The 21,453-nt window shown below is 42.3% G+C and overlaps 1 protein-coding gene across 6 annotated transcripts in view; it reads right to left on the reverse strand.

Annotated features, from left to right (window-relative positions):
- Positions 1-19,335, reverse strand: part of itfg2 (integrin alpha FG-GAP repeat containing 2) — a 47,356-nt gene extending 28,021 nt beyond the window's left edge. Inside the window, exons 1-12 of one of the 6 annotated variants that reach the window (XM_027272041.1) lie at positions 18,900-19,334; positions 18,208-18,303; positions 18,082-18,123; positions 17,826-18,003; positions 17,611-17,750; positions 16,755-16,903; positions 16,576-16,670; positions 16,440-16,493; positions 15,436-15,527; positions 14,829-14,946; positions 14,010-14,100; positions 11,837-11,989 (exon numbers count right to left, since the gene is read on the reverse strand). In XM_027272041.1, the coding sequence (XP_027127842.1) occupies positions 14,042-14,100; positions 14,829-14,946; positions 15,436-15,527; positions 16,440-16,493; positions 16,576-16,670; positions 16,755-16,903; positions 17,611-17,750; positions 17,826-18,003; positions 18,082-18,123; positions 18,208-18,303; positions 18,900-18,995 (1,119 nt within the window). In that variant the 5' untranslated portion in view covers positions 18,996-19,334 and the 3' untranslated portion in view covers positions 11,837-11,989; positions 14,010-14,041. The other 5 variants (XM_019278465.2, XM_027272042.1, XM_027272040.1 and 2 more) reach the window with 5 other exon arrangements.
- Positions 19,336-21,453: the final 2,118 nt, after the last annotated feature.

Raw genomic sequence — 21,453 nt, forward strand, 5'->3', positions numbered from 1 at the left:
TATATTACTTTTAGCTAAATATCTGACTCATGCGTCTTGATGCTATAAAAGCAAAAAATAAACATATTAAATATTTTCTGCTGAACAAATTAATACAGATACTCTATAACCTTGTACCACATATCCCCTGATTTACAGTTATCGATTAAACGACATAACATGTTAATTAGTGAGCTTTAGAGGTGCTGGTAGGTGGAAAGCTGTTTCATGAAGTCAGCAGTGTCAATCTTCTCGGCGTATTCTTGTCTAAGAACATGAATGAAGTGTATTTCCCCAAAACTATTTATGTTGATTCTTAAAATCAACATGACTCGTTTAAAAAGTGTCGGTACTCAGGATGGCCCTTTTCCATTGTGCTCAATAGGAAAGTTTATTTTTAGGTTTGGATCAGGCTACCTCTAAGAGACAAGGACGGGTTCTCATCTAGAAATCTTGAGTTAATACACACAGTTTCTGATGTAGTTATATTCAGCTTTGTAAAGCCCCCCCTTTTGCTCTTTCTTTCCCCGTCAGAAGACTGATGTGGGGAAGTTTTCCAGGAGCACACTTGACAGCCTGAATTACAGTAGTTCCCTATACATCCCCTCTGATAAAAATAGACTTCAGGCCAGCCAGCAAAACATATTCGAGTCAGACAAACAGAAGTATCAAAACATTCCATCTGCATGACTTTGTAAAGTTCTGCTTTTGTACAAGTCTGCATGTTTGTGTACTAGTCTGATTGTGTTACGTTGAAAGTCTAAAGGGGGGTTGGATGTGAGTGTTTACGTGTGCATGTGTGAGTCCAAACAGGGATTTTTTTTTCCTGCCTTGTTTTGGCTTGTGGTTCACATGGGAAAAATTAAAATAACAGTGGTATCTTCTCCTCCAAAACCGGTCCACCGAGCTCCGGTCAGATAAAAGCTGCCAAAAGCCGACCCCAGCTGCCTTCTTTTCCCGTTTCAGGAGATTCACATCACTCGGCACAAGGCCCAACACTTCTTAAACTCATTTTTATTCAGAGGACCGGTCTTCTATGTGTGTATTTCACCGCCTTTTTTTTTTTTTGTTGATTTGATTAGGCTGTCACAAAGAGAACGAATTGTCACAGTGCCACCCGCCTCTGTCGTCTCTCAGTGTGGAGAAATCAAAAACTGCCTCAGATCATGCTCTGCTTTAAATGACACCTGAGCCGTGCCGTGCTTTTTGACTGTGCTACAGTATCCATCTGACCTCTTCGCGTGAGGTCAACCACGAGTAGATTGTTTCCGTTTGATGTACTAGTGACCTTCCTACAGCCTATGAGAGGAAATGATGTATGACAGAAATTTATTTTTGGTGTTTCTCTTCTTCTGAACAGTATTTTCTCTGCCTAATAAAATATGTATTCTGGCTAGCTCCGTTTGTACTTTGTAATTCTCATATTAACCGACGGAGGAGCGACCTATTTGGTAACATTATGTGAAAGGGCAGCCATTCAAAATCTCTAATCGCCGTCTGTCTGATTCATGTGAATCACCAGACTGGTTGTGGGAGGCTCTCCACGAGAAGACAGCCAAAGCAGCCGGTTCTGAGTTTTAATGGACCTCACGTTGATTCCCATGGTCCGTATTTGCAAAACATCCTTGTATGTGCCCCTTCGCTGGTCCATCCTGCTATATAAAGAAGCTTGTCATGTCAGAATAGAGAAAGCAGATGTTCCCACAGCACCAGAGAGCTGCAATGGTTGACCTCCTCTGACCATTAAAGGTTTTCATCTTGCTGTACGACCACAATCAAGCAAACCCAAGTCCAAGAGTAATGTCACTGTGGTAAATATTTCTTTCAGCCTTTCACCAAGCTCTCACCAACCACTGAAAGTCAGTCCCATATTTACTCTTGTCCCTTTTCTCTTCTTAGCTTTCTCTGTCAACGTCCCCTTCGGTTATTTCACCTCTGTTATTATGCCCATAGAGGCTGCTGAGCCCGGTTAAATTGCACACTTGCCTAGCTCCTGTTCTGGCACGACACTGGCACCGCTCCCAGTCAACATTCACTCACACCCCTCGCCTAAAAAACCTGCTCTTCTTCTTCTTCCCGGTCGAAAACGCCTGTGGTACAAATACTAACACTCCGCTCTGAGCTCACACAGCTAACAAACTGAGCTAACAGCAGCTACAGTTTACTTCACTGTCCGTCAGGAAACTCTGTAAATCACAGAGAGTTGAGGCGGAGCAGTCGGAGGACGTCAGAGGGAAAACCAGAAAACATTTTCTCCATTAAATATGATCCAGTTTCACCAAAATCAGTGAAATAGTTGGTGCTGTGTGACTTTAAAGCGGTACGTACTTGTTGGTGATCGTATCTAGAGCACAAAGTTACAGCACCATTCACCTGATTACAAGTCAGTGTTACAAAGAAAGAAATAGAAAAGTTATGCAGCGTTGCTTTAATGAATAATCAAAAACAATCAGTTTGTTGCTGTGATTTGTTCTTTATTGTTCATGGAATTTAACGGGTCCAAATGTGAGGCTTGTTTTTAGGTCTTTTGGTCGTGAAGTCCTTGTTTTTGTCTTCTCCTGTTGCCGTGACAAGCACACACAGAGCCAAACTAATGAGACTAATAGTGAACATCGAGGTAGGCAGCTTAAGAAATGTAACAACAAAAGAATACTGCCATTATTCAAGGACACATCTGTGTTAGATTGGCATTGCATTTACGGCCTGACACGGACGTCTCCTCACAAAATAGCAAACTACATTCATCTTGTCAGAGCTGTCAGGCGATGCTATTTACTCCCTGCACCGGTGCGAGCCATGGGAGACGTACAGAAAGAACATTAGAGGAACATGTAATTTACAACAAACCTTGTTAGAGAAGAACCCCCTCAGTACGCCCACCTCCTTTGTTTTGAGTCACTTTTGCAAACCACATCCTGTTAACGCCGCAGTAAAGGTAGCACTTCTGATAGGAAAGTACCGTTAGTCAAGTGTTCTTACAGTTATTACAGTTTCTCTTTGTACTGGCGCCTTTACCCACAAACAAGACGCAACAAGATGCTTTGTCTCAGAACAGCAGGCTGAACACTTGAGACATCCTCAGTCATTAAAAAGAACAAGAAAAGGGCTGCATGTTGATTGTTTGACCTTTAAGATAAGCCTCAGGCTGCAGCCGGTGCTCGACTTGTCTGTGCCGCCGAGGTGTTGCATAAAGCAGCGCGGCTCATCCTCCCATACAGTATGCATGAGGAGGATATTCTAATTTAGAGGGCAGATTTAGACCAGAGATTGCAGGAGCGGAGGGCACGCTGATCTGCAGCAGGGAGTGACTCATATAAATCTTCATCCAGGGGAATAAAAGCACACACAGATCTCCTCAGACTCAGGGTACAGTACCCAGTCTGTGTGCTTAACCACCCATGTAATTGTATTTATGGATAATTATTGGTGAGAAGGTCAGATGTAGGAGTAGACCGTGGAAATATCTCCACAATAAAAGAGCTAAATATTGAGTTATTGTAGCCTCTGGCTCAAACAGTAAGTGCAGAGTCATGGTTAAATAAAGTCTTTTTCCTACTGCAGATCTATATATGAATCATATAGTTTTATCATTTCATGGCTCAGGCTTTCTTAAAACAGTTTTATAGGAGTAGCTTTTGTTAGGGGACTATTTTCAGCAGCGGATTAATACAAATTGATTAAGGGACTTCTAACAGCTAAACTGTGTTTACAAAGTATATTGATATATAATATAGGATGTCATGGTCAAATAAACAACAAGATTAAGACTCTACATGTCACTGTGCGGGCTGTACTTTGAGCTTAATGCACAGTTACAACTCTAACATTCTGATGTTCGCCATCTTAGTTTAGTGCATCAGCATGCTGGCGTTTGTTAATCAGATCAAGTTGATGGAGATTTTGGTCATAATAGTACGACTGACAGGAAGTATGTTGTTGATGTCCCTTTCCACTTTCTGTGACTGTCAAGTTAGTAACTGATTTAGCTATTTTAATGCCAAAGCTAGCCTCCATGCATGCAAATGTGTTACAAAAACAAAGCCCCCCCCAGCCTAGATACTATTTTACAAGGTCACTGTTGTTGCTGGACCTAGCGCCACCCAAGGAGGGTTAAACTAGAAGTTAGTGGCTCAGTCGCACTCGGCCACTTAGTAGCGGGCCCGATAATGTTGAAAATTCAGGTCATTGCCAACTGCCAACTGGTCCCATCGATCGCCGATTTAATGAGAGATGAAAGAAATGTTAAAAATATATGAGATGTGGCCATGTGGTAGCTTGTCAGGGTACTATGGAAGTGGTGGTGCTTGCAGCTAGTTACCCTGATGACAACCAGCTTCATGCACCACTGAGCAGCTTCTGAACGAAGCCTCCAACGCTCAAACCTGATCTCTTTATACAGGCGAGACTAGGTCAATGACTCTATTGACGGTATAACAAATAAAAAAATAACCTCATGATGAAGAGTGAAAGGATCATTAAAGTGATTACATTTCACCCTGAGGGCTGACATGACTGCCTGCAATATTTCATCAACCGCTGGATGGATTGCCGTGCCACCATCCCACATTGATTTCTAGAGCCACGGTGCTATCAAAAGATTTTAAACCTGCACCTGAAACTCTAATTTGTGGTGTACTTGTTGGATTTTCTACTTCACATGTTCCTGAAGACAAGTGTGGGCAGGAGGACTTTGCCTTTGTCACAGACCTTTCATATAAGCTTAGCTCACTCCTCCATCCAGACCCTCATTACAGCCTGTTTATTTACTTTGCCTGTCACCAGAAATAGCTCTCGCTCTCTTTTTTGTCCTTCATCTCCATCAATAGCATCTCCTCCCTCCTTGTGTCACTCCCTCTCCATCTGTTGAAGGGTTGCACACACACAGGGCAGCCCTGCAGGCTTGATTAACTCAGTGGGAATGACCCACAAGCCTTAACCCTAGAGAGTGAGGCAGAGATATTGTGAGGGGAATATTGATCAGACCTGGTCCTCCATGGTGAGGCAGCTGTTATGTAACGCAGTGCCCCCGTGAGTGGGAGTGGGTTTTAAACAAAACGGAAACATTTAAGTTCCTCACAAAGAAGTTATACATTCAGAGAAACGCTAAATAATGCAACAAACATGGACCCATCATATAAGCTAAAGTCTTTTTTCTGGTCTGGTAATATAAAGGTGTTAACCGTGGTGATCTTTCTCTTCATGACCAGCGTGCTACATGACATGAGAGTCATGTAGAGAGTTAAAAAAATTCCATAATATGCAAAATGACGTGGGATTAATCAAAAATATTCTATTTCTATTCAGCCTTGCATGGATTTATTTTCATAATCTGAAAGCTAGGCGTACTGTTCCACTGATCAAAACACTGGTTAGGATTTGTAACTGCGTCAATATGATTTATTATATTTAAAAAAAACAACTCTGTATAATAAAGTAATTCAGTCAGATTGAAATCCTCTCTGCATCTGCTGGCTATCAAGACTTCCTGTTGTGCTTTTCATCCTGCAGCTATCCCCCCGTTGAGCTTTAGGGGATGGTGTAACGCTGCAGAATTAAGCCTGACGCGGGTGAAACTGGGTGCTGTTAATCAGTGGTGTCAGTTCTCTCAGCAGCTTTGTGCTGTTGATGGAACGTGATGGAGTTCGTGTCAAGCACCCTTCCTCCTCCTCCTCCTCCTCCTCCTCCTCCAGCCTTTTGGAGGCCGGTGGTTCAGCTGTCTGTCAGTCAGGATTAGATCCATATTACACACACCCGCCTCCCACAGTGTCACCAGGACCAAGCATGGGCACTGGGCGAGTGATCAACTGGGATTGGAGTTGTAGTTCAAACTGAGTAATTTGATTGGACAAGAGTCGTTACACAAGTGCCGATATAGAGCGTAACGGCACTGTCCGCTTTACAGGTGTTCCGATATTAATGTTATATCAACGGTCGCCATCTGTCTTCGACTGTAACAAACTTAAATAAATAAAATTTTTACTGCATACTGGTGAAGAAACAGCAATCAATACACAACCATTCATCAAACCAATGACTAACAGTTATCTAATGTTTCTGTAGCGTTGATAAAACGTTCAAAAATAAACATATTAGCAGTTTGAATTGTAAAACTAAAGCTCCCTGCGCTGTCTGGGGGAAAATATGACATTTAAATAATTCATTACGTGTCCGTAAGAACACATCACTCTAGAAACAAGAGATAGGCACGTCATAGCGTCTTCTTAATTCAGCATCAATATAAACTGTATTTCTCTGGCAAACATTTTGGATTTCGCCGCTTCGATAACTCAAGAATTTGCTACCAGCGTTGTTATTATTTTAGTTGGAGACGACCATAGCAAGGAGGGGAACTGTTTCTAAGTCAAGATTTCTAGCTAAAATAAAAGCTGGTTGGTGGATCAGTAGCCCAGAGCGGACAAACGAGACACTGGCTTTAAATGGGGGATTCTCACTTTTGAGGGTGAAACAAGGGGGTTTCAATCAGCAACTGCACTGCTAGATGCCACTAGACGTAAAGACAGGTGACTGAAAACCGACCTACCTGAAATCTTATGTAAAATTCATAAAAAGTTCAACATTTCAGTAAAGCTCTGTGAAGGCTCTGTTGCATTGAATTGCATCAGGCTCTCAGACGCTTTTGTCATTTCTCCTCCTGCAGCGTTTTAAGGTCTGAAGAGCTTTAGTTAAAAACCCCTGATTCATCTCCTTTCAAAGCTTCAGGTTCAGGTAATTATCCTCGTGTATTCAAGCCATCCCTGCCATTTGTGATTCATCAGCATTGTATTCAAGATGTACGCGGCATGTAAATGGATAGCCTGAGTGAATGAATTACTGGCTGTCGTAGGGTGGTCGTATTATACAATCAGACATAATAGCTGCTTATATTTCTTGGAAATCACATTCAGGTATTTGATCCAGACAAAACAATGGGCCAAAAAAAAAAAAGTATTTGACGAGGATCATAACTGAGCTGTTGCATAAGTGGCAGGAATGAAAAGAGCTGTTCAACTTTGAAAGGAGCTTCAGAGACTCTCTTACTAAGACACAGGAGCGTCTTTTACTGAAGAGTTCAGGATTTGCTGGCTTAGTGGAGGTTCATTTGGAGATATAAAGTGCATTAGAATGATCACTTAAAGTGAAATTGTATAAAATATACAAATAAACAGTGTGCAATGGATTCAGGGAGGACAAAGTGTAGGATATGTTTCTGTACCTGAATCTTACTGCTGGTTATTATTTGATAATAGTCAATATTGGTGCCGATGTGAGTTTCAGAACCAAAAACACAACACGTCTGACACAAACCTGAGACCTGAGGCAGGCTGAAACATGCCTGGAGCGCTAATAAGGCATCTGTAATGACACCTACCTGTCAATCAAAGCATAACTTTCAGCCTTAATATAATGTGAACAGGTGAGTTGTATATAAATTCACCCTCAGTACAGTTGTCATGAACGGGGAAATTAGCTACAGAGACCAAAACTGTTTTTTGTACCAGGCTGTAAACATGTTTATTTCTGCTGTGAAGTTGGACATTTGAACATGGGGACTTATGGAGACTGACTCACTTCTGGAGCCAGCCTCAAGTGGACGTTTGAGGAACTGCAGTTTTTGGAACTTCTTCTGCATTGGCTTCATTTCCCAGCTCCGGAGTTTGCCGCTTGGTCTGGCACCAAAAAAGTTTGGACGCAGTGTTTGATGTTAATAAATAATTCAGATCGAGTGCATATTTCTACATAAATTTAAGTTACTCTCAAACTGCCACAGTGCAGAAGTTATGAACTGTATTAACCTCGTGTACGGTAGCTTGCTTTGCAGCACAGACACTGAGATACCGCATGAGAAAATCTGCAGAGAAGGTGTGAAGATCTTTACGACAACACCACTTTTAGTGTTAATTACACACCGCTTTACTGCTGGAATGATTGATTAGTTGTTGACAGGAATTTAATTAACAACAACTTCAATAATGTTAATCGTTACTGGTGTCATCAAGAAAAGAAAAAAATCTGCTTTTGTCTCATTTTGAAAGTGAAATATTTGGTTCCCATGATAATATCACAGTGCTGTGGCTTTAAGGAAATGTTAGTCTGCATCACTGCAACAACCTGCTACATGACCGACCACAATGAGCCACACATGAAGCACTAACAAATGCAAACTTTGTACAAAAATATACTCATTGCATAGAGGGTGAAACAAGGGCGTTTAAATCAGCAACTACACTGCTGGATGCCACTAAATCAAACATACTGGTCCTTTACGTTCAATGATTTCCAGAAGAAAATTTCATTATTTACTTGATAAATGACAATCTCTTCTAGAAATAGTTGGCGATCACTTTTCTGTAGCTGAATTGTTTCAGCTATAGTTGCAGCCTTATACTACTTCACAAACGGTGACCATGAAATGTAAAATCTTTAACGGCGTTAAAGGTCGATGGCAGGAATGTTGCATGAGAATTAACCACCCTATACTTTTCTAGGAAAAAACCTGAAGCGACCTGAAGCAACAGGGAAGAGTGACGATGAAGTAGGATGAGCCTCTTCTACAGATTTGTTTCTCATACGAGCACCGTGACAACAGATTCTCTTCACCGTTTATATTTCCAGAATTGACAGCGACCGCCTGACTTCCCTGTGGCTTGACACTGGAGGTTGCGGAGGGTGGGTGGATGCCATGTGCGCTTTGAGACAGGGTGGGGCTGTCGATGCATGTTTGGCTCACTGAGGAGAATTTCTTCATTTTTGAGGAGCTTAAGCTTATAACGTTGCATTATTGCTTCTATATTGAGTTTATTATGGGTTTTTCATGGAGCCTAAACTTAATAATTTTGTTTATATTCACACAGAAATCATGTTAGTCCTTATACAGTATGCATGAGACATGCACAGGCTGCAAAGCAGAAGCTTAATATTGTATTTTAAGTGTGTATTTGATACCAAGGGAGCCTGCTGCATCCCTCCATAGTCGCCTAAAGGGAGTGTGGTTGCATGCTGTCAGGTTCTATAGACGGGGTCCTCGTGATGGGTTTATTACTCAGTGAAATGTGTCATGGCAGTGGTCTTTTATAGACATTTAAAGGCATGGTAGCTACTGTATATGTTGATGTCTCAACCTTTTCTGGATCACGTACCTTTAAAGGTTAATGATCTTTGACTATAACTAAAGCCACGGTTGGCTAAATGAAAATGCCAGTCAGATAATATTCCAACATTCTCCTGAGAGATTGCCTTAAATATTGGGTTCAGACATTCATGGTCACCAGATGATGAATTCTAGTGATTCAGATGATCAAGTGAGGTTCACATTTGTTCTTTTGAGTGAAATGTCTTGACAACCATTGCATGCATTGATGAAATCTGGTTCAGACATTTCATATTCCCCTCAAAACAGGAACCAAAGCAACACTGTGTGACATTTTCCCACTTGAAGTTCGCTCTGGTACCACGATAACCTTTTATTTTAAGTAAAAATGCTGCATGGCTCCACACAACGAACTCTCTAGAGGAAATATTCCTTCCGGATGGCAGAAACACTGCTAAAAAAGGGCAACGTGCTGCTCTGGTTATAGTCAATACAAGATGTTATGCAGCTAAAATAGTTGCAGGTCAGTCAGATCATAACAAAGTCGTTATCCCTATGTGGTCGCGTCCCGGGGTCACATTTCTGAGATGTGTTTTATGTCCAGCCTGCCTGCTTGGGGAAAATATCAGAGTCACACAGGATTCATTACGGGAAACCACGGAGGAGTTTGGATACTCAACAACTGATAGGTTTCTCTGGGAAATCAAGAGATACAACAACAAGAGTCCAAAGTAACAGACTGTAATCTATGTTTAACAGATTGGATCCATAAGAACTACAACACATGTCGTGTGGTTCTGGTCCCACTTGACCATTAATGGTCATAAAGAAAAATAAAGTCTAATCTGACTGCACAGGAATGTTCACCGCTGATAACAACAAACTGCAGCTAGACAGATACAACATTAAATAACAAGGTTCGTTTATCGCAAGTCTTAGTCTAAGTGTTTGTACCACAGGCGGTTTAGACCACCAGGAAAAAGACTAAAAGTTTTTAGACCCGGGGTGAGGGCCAATGCTGACAGGGAGCAGAGCAGATGTCGTGCTAGAACAGGAGCTGAGCAATGTAACCAGGCTCAGCAGCCTCTATGGACATAATGACATAAGAGGTGAAAAGACCAAAGAGAAAGAGGACGTTGACGTCAGAAGCTAAGGAGAGTGCGTTCGTGATGTGTCCTTGAATAATGGCAGTCTTCTTTTGTTGTTACATTTCTTTAGCTACCTCGAGGTTCACTATTAGTCTCATTAGTTTGACTCTGCGTGTGCTTGTCACGGCAACAGGAGAAGACAAAAACAAGGACTTCACGACCAAAAGACCTAAAAACAAGTCTCACATTTGAACCTGTTAAATTCCGTGAACAATAAAGAACAAATCACAGCAACAAACTGATTGTTTTTGATTATTCATTAAAGCAACACTGCGTAACTTTTCTATTTCTTTCTTTGTAACACTGACTTGTAATCAGGTGAATGGTGCTGTAACTTTGTGCTCTAGATACGATCACCCAGGAGAAGTACGTAACGCTTTAACGTCACTAAGTCACACAGCACCAACTATATCTCAGATTTTTCGACCGGGAAGAAGAAGAAGAGGTTTTCAGGCGAGGGGTGTGAGTGAATGTTGCCGGTGTCGTGCCAGAACAGGAGCTAGGCAAGTGCGCAATTTAACCAGGCTCAGCAGCATTTATGGACATAATGACAGAGGTGAAAAGACCGAAGAGGACGCTGATGGAGGAAGCTTAGAAGAGAAAAGGAAAGAGTGATCAAAAAAGCTGTCGGACAAGAATAAATCTGGGACTGACTTTTAGTGGTTGGTGAAATAAAAGGCTGAAAGACGCCGAGCTGGGCTGACTGCTGTTAGAATAGTGAGTAATATCAGCTGGCTGCTCTGTCTTGTGTTGTTGACCTTGCTTGATGTTTGGCTGTTGGCAAAGTTGTCTACTTGCTAGTTTTTGAGCAAATACTCGCGTACAGCTGAACATATTTACCACAGTGGGATTACACTCTGATAAATATAAATAAATGTTGCTTTTAACGGGTGAATTGTGAGGACGAGGATTTCACGTTGTCTGACAAAAACAAGTGAGGGCAAACAAAACAGCTCGATCAGGGGTAACGTCTCTAAAGAGCAGAAGAGGAGAGATGAGAGGCTGTGGCTTACCAGGACACCTGAGCCTGCATTTACCCTGAGACACACAAACACAGCTCATTTATATTGCATAAGAAAAAGAGAGGCAGTGTACATAGGCGGTTATAAGATCCTCCCATTGGGAACAGTGGGTGATTCCCCCGGTGCTTCCAATCGTCGCTCCCTGCAGGCATTTTGCTGACAAACACCGCCGGCTTGCTGCCGTGTAAATCTCATTACGTAACAGAAATGTTTTATTATGTAATATCTGTAGCGCTTTTATGTCTTTGAGATGATACGGTAGATTAAAGAAGACTCTAGAGGGGAGTGAGAAAGAAAAAGGCACTCACTGTTTCATCAGAGAGCCCTTTTCATCGTCTTGTCAGCGCTGACTGACACCGCCTCTGCTGGTCCTCCTCACACTCACCAAAGAAATAAACAGCGGGTTAAACAGTGCAGCGTTTCCGCTGTATTGTTGCCTCGTGCTTTTAGCCCCTCTCAGCCTTTGTGAAAAACAACCAGGCCGCACACAACCCCGACACAGATGAATAGAAATGAGCGTGTACGTGTGAGATTACAGCCGGCGAGGCGAGCCTGAACCTGACACGTCCATCGGGGACACAAATGACAAGACCAGCAGCTCAGGAGACATTCAGTGTTTATTAACAGAGTATTTACAGTCAGGAGGGTTGAAACAGAGGCGGTGTGTTGATGTGTGTCACTGTGCTAAGTCTGTGAATCCTTGTAGAGAACATTTGCCACAAGTGATCGCACCGCTGCCGGGTCCTCAGTATCTGTGGAGCAAAGACACACAACGTGCATGAACACTGAATAACATTATCAGGACGTCTTCTTTTGTTTGAAATCACGCCACTCCACCTAACCATCGTTCGTGGTTAAAGATATTCAATACCCACAGGTTTCTGTAGAGCTGTTTTGAAGCTCAGGTTGGCTTAAGACGACCAATAAGTTGCTTCTTCTTTTAAAGCCCGCTCAAACGAGACGAAACCAAAATTCTTCCGGTGCCAAAATCTTTGTCCTTCACCTGCAGATATCTGAGATCATATCGAAACTAGCTGATGAATCACAGTCAGAAATTAAAGGTCAACCGTGTGGGAGGAGCTGTCAATATTTAGACGTTCTCCCCGCTGTGATGGAGAACCGACAGACTCTTCATCATCCCCGTTTGGCAAGAGGGCGGTTGTTAAGTTGAACGAACAGCAGGGAAGAGTCTGAGAGCTGCTGCTGCTGCTGCTGACATTTCGAGGAGAGCTAACACAGATTTCATTTTTTCATTTTGTTTGATGTTCTGCATATTTGGCTGTGTCTTTTCGTAAAACTGCATCTAAGTTATTTTTAATGGCACTTTGGTTGACTTGAGATCACACAAAGACACCAGATATCTCCTCCCCCATGTTCGACATATCACACTTTTATTCTCCCGCAGTTGTTTCTTTATTTTCATTGCAATCCTTCTCTCCTCCTCTTTGTTTTTCCTCATCCCTAGGCTGCTGCATCAGACATTTTCTGCACCGGGGTTAGGTAACAAGCCTGCAAAATCATAGTCAAAAGAAACACAACAGGCCCAGAGGTTGAATTATTAACGCGTGCAGCAGGAAGCTACACTAACATCACCACCAGGCTTCAGCAACATCAGCTGGAACCTGCAGTTTCATCTGCAATCGTTATGCTCCAGCAAGTGCTGCTGATTCTCAATCCGTGTTTTTTGGACCAAAAGGCTAATTTCTAATTTAATCTCCTGTACAAACATTTTATACACGACGTGCATGACCGAGTCAGGAGGATTGTGTTTGGAAAGTCCGAGTCAGAGAGCAGTATCCTCAGCTTGTGGTCTGTGTGCTCGTGGATTACAGCCTCTCTAAAAATACTTCAGTCTTTGCAGCTGAGCCGACAGCCTACAGATTTATGTACATTTGGTTATAGGATATATGAAAACATTTAAATCTTCCTGGGTGTGTGTGTAGTTCATTTGTTGAGAAGCCAGAAAATGCAAAATTTTTGTGTTTTTATCATCTCGTGTTTTTCTTGGAGCCTTCTTTGATTCACCAAACTCTCATGACGACGCCACCAAACTGCGATGTGATTTGTTTGTGCTCCATCTGTTTAGAAGCTAGGCGACCTGAAACTATTTGAAAATATGAAATGAAGCTGCTGACGATGTGTCAACATCAAGCGGCAGCCTCGGTTTCTGTCAGTGCAGAAGTCCCAAAAACTGCAGTTTCCTCAAACGGCCACTTGAGGCTGGCTCCAGAAGTGAGTCAGTCTCCATAAGTCCCCATGTTCAAATGTCCAACTTCACAGTAGAAATAAACATGTTTACAGCCTGGTACAAAAAACAGTTTTGGTCTCTGTAGCTAATTTCCCCGTTCATGACAACTGTACTGAGGGTGAATTTATATACAACTCACCTGTTCACATTATATTAAGGATTAAAGTTATGCAGGATTAACAGTGGATGCTTTGATCGACAGGTACGTGTTGTAGACCACCTGTATCTGGATCGCTTCGCCCATAGAAGGTGAATGTAACAGGTTTAAACGACTCATTCGTTAAGACAGAATCTGTTTGTATTATAATCTGTCTTGTGGGGATCATTTGTCTCTTCTCTTCTCATTAGTATTCAGGTCAGAGTTTTGATTTTTACAGTCCGGCAGACACTTTGACTACAAACAGTCACAGTTGGTCTCTCGTCAACAAACAGGGGAGACTGTTGGTTTGAATTTAAAGAGGACTGCCCTCGTCTGAACTGAATCAGCTTCCTAATTACTACCTCGGAGTTGTTGGTGTACTTACCGACTCCCAGCAGCTTCAGGCGGCTCTTAAACTCAGGCTTCTCCTCCAGGACGCGCAACAGGTTGGTGGACTCCATGCGCTCCAGCTTCACCTTCCAGTAGACGTAGATTTTGTGGTTGAAGCTCACATAAACCAGACACGGGCTGTTCTTACCCTCCTTACATGTATACTGACCTGTAAAAACACAAAACACGACATATTACGGGTAGTTGTTACTCAGCATGCTGGGATATTGGATGCGTTACGTGAATCCCAATGAACGCATCAGCAATCCTCCGCTGCTCGGCTACTAATATGCGTCTCTGAAGCAGAGCCGGCGTCCACACAAACAGAGAAACCAATCTAATTCGCCTTAATGATCGCACAGACAAGAGGCCGAGGGTAGAGTGGATGCAGATGGTGGAGGGTGGAAGGTGGAGGGGTGCAAACACACTGTAGGTTCAAAGAAACAATCCTCGCTGGATTCGGGCAGATCAAACAAAGTCTGTCTCTAATCCACTTACTACTGTACATGTCACATTAGCCCCTTTAAATACACCGTGGCTTATTCAAACACTGCAGAAAAGATTTGAAAGGGCAGAGTGACGAGGAGGAGGAGGGAGATCAAACACAGGGGGAACCAAAGCTCAACGCTGCCATCTACTGGTGTCAGCTGAAAACCAAAATATTGAGCTCAAAGATGCTAAAAAGCACAGCTTGGGTAGTTCTGGGATCATTCTCTAACTCCTAATCGACAGAGAGCCACACCTGAGCTTACCTAAACCTGAAAATATGATCCATGGAGTGAAAAAACAATAATTTGGGGTCAAGGTTCCTCACCGGCACAGAAGGCGTTGACGTTCTCATCGAACTGGAACCGCACGACTGTCCGATTGTGGTCGATGATGTACGTTTGACCATCCCAGGCGCACGCCACCACCTCCTCTCTGCCGTCTCCCTGGAAGCAAACACACGAGCTCGCCGTGACTCCCAAAATAAACCCATACTGTGATTAATCACTCACTACTTTTATTTGACGAATCGTTAAAGAGTGTGTTAACACCAGGCTGTCCGGTGAGGATCAAAGTTTTGTGCTTTGTTGTAACCACACCCTACAGTGATGTCACGCAAAGTAATTTATGAGTTTAAATAACAGGATCTTTAATATATCTTAAATAAAATATAGCAAATTGGGGGCAAAGGACAGCAACAACAGTCATGTTAGTGTCACCTGCTGAATCTAAGCAGAATATTTACTCTTTTTCTGGCCTCCACCAACTCCTGAGGGAAGTATCTGGCTCTTTAGCTGCTGAATTAGATTCAACTTTATTGTCACATCAAGCTGTTAGACATCAAACCTAAAAGGAGACGTAATTTAAAAACTGATCTTGAAAGAAGATGGACCAAAGTTCATCTTTGCTTGTCGCATTGAAAACCCCAAACTCACAGTGACGTCCAGCTTCTGCAGCGCAAAGAGCTGATGATCCACCTGGACGGACCACAGCAGCTGCTCTGAACTGTCCATCAACTTCAGGGTACCTGTAACAATCGAGTGTATAATATTAACGTGCAGTCCTGTTCTATGCTATGCAAACAAATCCCAAGAAAACACATCAGAGTCTGAGATGTTATGAGTCTATTATCAGGAAGCAGAATGAGTTCCTGCCAACAAGGTGAGAAAATCACTTCCACACTGTGTGTAGCCTTGACAAATAATACTGCTGTATCAGTAATAGTTCTTCTTCACGTCTCTTAGATACCTCTAATGGTATTGTCACTTATTTTCTCTGTGTTTTGGCACGTCGACAGGATTGGGAGGCTGCGAGTGTAAAATGTTGGCAGCCGGAAACCTTCAGCGACGTTAATCCCACTAGATCTGCTCTTCTTTAAATATTGATGGACTCTCCAGCTGCTCTGAGAGCTGTTTGCCAGCTCTCGGCTGCTGCCAGGATCGACCACAGGCGTATGCTGAAGGGGCTACCGCTCCACCTCTGGCCTTTACGGTGTCACGACATGAGACATATGCTGCTTTCTGCATCATCAGCACGTTACTGTAGACTATGTGTTTATTCATCTCTTCTGAATAACGACGAACAGATAAAAACAGGACAAGATAAAGAGGATGAGCTCATACATCTCTAGTTTAACCTCCTGCTTTCACAGGGTTTCAAGGGTTCGTACAGCTTTGTAAAGAGTAAAATTCAAGCACTTTCAAGGTACCTACACCAAAGATTTCCAGACTCTTAAAGCGTGAAAACCACATCTAAACTGTTACTATAACTGCAATGCCTTTTTACCCACGGCAACCAAAGTATGTGAAGTTTTGATCATGTTTATTTAGGAGCCTGAACCTGTCTGGGTCACATGGTTACACAGTGCTCCTGCATGGATACAGGCTATATATATATATTCAAGAAAATCAATTTCAGTGTTTTAAACTTCATGACTCACCATCTAAAGTGCAGAGAGCGAACAGCCCACATTTAGAAGATTCCTCTTTTGAACCTGTTGAAGAAATATAAGTTAAAATGTGTCATGTATAATAAATGAAAGCACCGTTTGGCTCGAGGTTTCTTCTGTTTGGTACCTTTACTGATGCTGCCGATGAGATGAGTGGACACGTTCTTGTTGTGAATCCGCCCGGTGGTCAGATGGAGAATTACATCTCTGGAGGGTCCCTCGCTGCGAGCCAAGAAATCAAAGCAGCACATTTCATGTAACCATCACGCCTACACGTCGATAAATTATGTTTGTGACGGCGTCTACCTCCCCGGGGTGGCAGGAGCTTCTTCTCCGGAGCCGCTGGAGTCCTGTTGGGTCCAGGAACACAGCAGGATGGCGTAGCCACAGCCCGGCTGAGACACCATCAGCTCTGGTAAACCCTCTGGACCCGGATTCACTGACAAACTGTCCACCTGCAGCACAGACATCATTAAAGAGTGAGGTTAAGCAGATAGACTAACCATGATGTAATTTAGTGAACCATAAACGTTTTAAAAACATGAGAAGATTGAGATTGTGCTGTATGGGCCAGTGTTAATTTCGTCAGACGTCTCGTCTGGTTGCAATGTTCTAAAAACACTGACGAAAAATGTGCCAATGTGCGTTTTTGTTGACGAATAAAAACGAGACGAAAATGTCAAGCAAGAAATAAAAAATAAACAAAAACGTCCTCCTTGTTTTCGTCGACTATATAAGAAAAAAAAGCAACATCCAGTCCTGCTGTCATGTGTTTGTGCCAGCACTTCTTTTACTGTAGGCAACGCCACAGCGCCACACCTTTGAGATCCTCTTGCTGCTCTCGCACCTGTGGCTTGAAAACAAACAGCATGCAGGAGAAACGCGGCGTACGGACAGCGCGATCATGCTCGGAAGGAAAAAGAGACTGGACGTGTGTTGACGGATGGGAATATGTGCGGGAAGAATATTGCTGGTAGAAATACCACTAACCTGAAAAGGCATGTTAACCTATGAAATAGAAAACCTATAAATAAATAGAAAAAGACTAAAACTGTGTTGACTAAAAAATGATTTGTGAAAGACTAAAAGTGGCTTAAACTAAGAATGAACTTTGACACAAGACTAAATTGAAAATGCTGGTGAGTGCTGAGGTGACGCGTACCTGCCCCTCCAGAAGCCATTTCTTCAGCAGAACAAGCTGTCCGGATCCCAGATCTGAACCGTCAGTCGGCTCCTCCCAACGAAAGGCTCGCACCACTCGGTCCGTGTAGCCCACCACGAGTTCACAGCGGCCGTCACCGTCTGCAGTACAAACGCAGGCCCGTCGGAAAACACAGACTGAATGGATAACACGTGAAGAAAGAAGGAAGCATTTACCGATGTCACTAATAAGGATGACTTTGGTGTTGGCAGGAATGTGCTGGGTGAAGAGAGGCTTCTGCTCGTCGGCCGACATGAACTCATGCTGACTGGATGAATCCGCTTTGCTCGCGGTGGCAGCTGTCAGGTCGAAGAGGTGAAACCAGCCCTCTGCACCGACAGCCACCACAAAGTTCTGTCACACGGGGAGAGAAAACACAATGTCAAGAACATCTCCACTGAAATATTCATGTCGTCTCTTTTCATAACTTACCTTTCCTTTGTTGCAGACGTCTCCGACCGCGACACAAGTCAGCTGGCAAAGCGAGACACATTTGTGAGTACGAGAGAAACAAATGATGAACTCACAAACGACCGTGTTCTGGTTTCTGTTACTCACCATGCCCACACAGGTTCTCGTGATCCACGGTTTGGAGTCGTCATTCTTGTACACGAGCAGCTTTCCACTGGTGTCGCCGACAATCAGCTCGTTCAACTGCAGCAACAGAGACGGACGGACAGAGATCTATTAATGAAGTGTGACTGACGTGGTCAGCCATGAATGTTTACGTTGTGGCCATCTCGCCTTCAGTTTACGCTCTGATGTGGGGCACTGCAGTGTTTCTCAAACTTTTTACACCGCCAGAAAATACACCACCATTATTACTATTATTGTTGTTGTTGTTATTATTATATACTGTTATTAACAATATCATTATCTTGCCACTGCACCTTATCTACCTGTTTATCTTGTGTTTTTTAAGTGTCCTTGTCCCATTCTGTGTTTTTACTTTTGATTTTTTCTGCCTCAGTATTTTATTCTACTGTATTTTTTATTATATTCAAATATACTGGACTGCTATGACAACCTAACTTCCCTTTATAAAGTAATCTATCTATCTATCTATCTATCTATCTATCTATCTATCTATCTATCTATCTATCTATCTATCTATCTATCAGAGCGACAGTGTACTCAAACGTTTCAGTTTTGAAGCACTTAATAAACAACTTTATTGAATGAATAAATATATAATTAATGAGCTGTGGACATTATAAAAAAAAAAAAAAGATAATAATTAGCTTCATTACCGAGTCGTTGTCTGCGTCTCCCAGACAGATAGCGTGAGGAAACAGAGTCCCCGCGAAGTCCAGGCTGACGCGTTGAACATAGTTTAAAGACCGCATAGCTCAGCTAACGTTAGCTCCCAATGTAGCTAAGGAGCTAAAGCTGTATTGTTAGCTCACAACGGCTAAGGAGCTAAAGCTATAACGTTAGCTCCCAACTGTTAAGAAGCTAAAGTTAGCTCCCAACTGCTAAGAAGCTAAAGTTAAAGTTATCGTCTCCTGAGCGGCTCGACATGAGAGCACATTGTTTTTTTGTTTTTACCGAGCTGCTCTACAAACTGTCTGTTTGTCTGAGTTCATTTAAAGCGTGTATTTAGATGTTTGTGGCTAAATTAGCGGTGTAGCGGCTAATTTAGGCTAAGATACACGCGCGCGTGCTTCTTCCTAGTAAACAAATGCACGTGACACGTAGAAAGTACGGGAGCTCAGTATGGACAAAACGAACCATTTCGCAAACGTCCTGGCGTTATTGTAGATTTAATGTGTTATTAAATTAAATTTAAAAATTAATGTGAACGACGAACAGATAAAAACAGGACAAGATAAAGAAGATGAGCTCATACATCTCTAGTTTAAACTCCTGCGATTCACAGAAAATCACCACACTCATTTTCAGGGTTCGTACGGCTTTGTAAAGAGTAAAGTTCAAGCATTTTCAAGCACTTTCAAGGTACCTAAACCAAAGTTTTCCAGACTCTTACAGCGTCAAAACCACATCCAAACTGGGCTAAATAAGGCTATACATATTTATACTTATTTAAATCATGTCAACCTAACAACCTATATTCTCACATTACATATATTTTATGAATTTACAAGCATTTCTGTTTCTTTTTCACTATTACAGAAGCAAAAACAGTTTAATACCTCATCTCTATTACAGCCTTTATGTCTTTTTTTTTTATTATCTTCACAAAAATCAATTTTATAACAGAAAAATCTGTATTTAGGCACCAGTGCATTGAAACAATTCAGTAGTCTTAAAAACTGTTCAAGGTAATCTTCATGTTTTATTCATCTTGTTCTTTATTATTTGTCTTTAAATGACACTAGAATCACTAATAAATCTAGAGATGTTTCAAACATCTTCATCAAAAAGAAAAGACGTCGATATAAAGACTCTTTCTGTGGATTTCAATGTCCTTTATTGTATTTAAACAGGTCATAAACACAGACCTTATGTCTGCCTTCAAAACTCTTATCCTAATGTAAATTATCCAAGAAAATTGTCTAAACTTCTGAATCTTTATGTTTCATTCCCCCTTTAACCCTCTGACATATTTCTTCTTCTTGTTCTGTAATGCTCAGTTTTGTGATTGTAAGTTCCAGCTGTTGTCCTCAAGAGGGCGATGTCCAATCACAACTTTCCATGTCAGTCAGGAGGGAGGAGGTGTTTACACAAACATCACAGAGAGAGAGTCCATGACAGAAGTTTTAAAAATGCAGAGGGCTCACCTTATTGTATTTTCTTCTTGTGTTGCATGTACCTGTTGTGGGTGGTAAACATGCATTATGTCCTCATGTCCTTTAACTTTTAATCTAACTCTAACCCTGCACTGTTGTAGTCTTCTAAATCCTCTGGACTGCCTTTGTTTTTTTGTTTTTGTTTTTAGAAAAAGTCCCACAGATTCATTAAACCCAGTAAAAGTTTACATCTTAGATTTGCTTTCTTTTTCTTTGCACATTTTACATGAAAAGAAATTAACACTTGTCATTAAACATACATTTACCATCGCTGCTGCTGGTGCACCTGCTGAAAATGAAACAAAACCTGGTCAGAAAAACTGTTTTTTAATGACAAACAAATTGAAAGATTATCTCTTACATCGCACACAAAAGCCGACATGGATAATATGGCTGCTTATGAGTTGTATTGTCTCCACACAGCTGAAGAGAAAAACACAGAAAGTGGTTGGAGGGGAACTTGGGCGCCCAGATGTCATATTAATTATTACACTCAGCTATGACTGGAAAGCCCCTCAAGAAAAATGAGCGCCCTCCCAGCCTCTGGAAGACCAGCAGCAGCAGCAGCAGCAGAGAGAGAAAGTCCTCACAAAGCGCTAATTGGACTCTGGAAGCACACTGACAGGGCATGGATAGGTTTCAGAAAGCCTGGCGATGGCGAAGGGGTGCAGGGGGAGGCTGAATAGAACCCACGCTTCTTTTCTAAACTCTCTTGCTGGGCTGAAAAAAAAGGGGGCGAGAGAATAAGATGGGGGGAGGGAAAGAAAAGAAAGTATTGGTGGTGGTGGAGGGGCTGAGGAGGAGGAGGAGGTTGGGTACCTCAATGCAAGCTTGATTTTGAATGCCACTGCCAACGCAGAAAAAAATGCACAATTTATTACAATCCCCTCTTCAGGACGCGCACGCACAGGCGCAAGCGCACACGAATAAAGAAGCGAGGGGAGGGGAGGGGAGGGCGGACAGAGGTTATCTGCGCACACACACACACACACACACAAATGAAATGTATTGTAAAGCATCAAACTGTCCTGAGTGTTTAACGCACATGCAAGCA

Source organism: Larimichthys crocea, chromosome XX (assembly GCF_000972845.2).
Source record: "Larimichthys crocea isolate SSNF chromosome XX, L_crocea_2.0, whole genome shotgun sequence".
In the NCBI taxonomy this organism is placed as follows: domain Eukaryota; kingdom Metazoa; phylum Chordata; class Actinopteri; family Sciaenidae; genus Larimichthys; species Larimichthys crocea.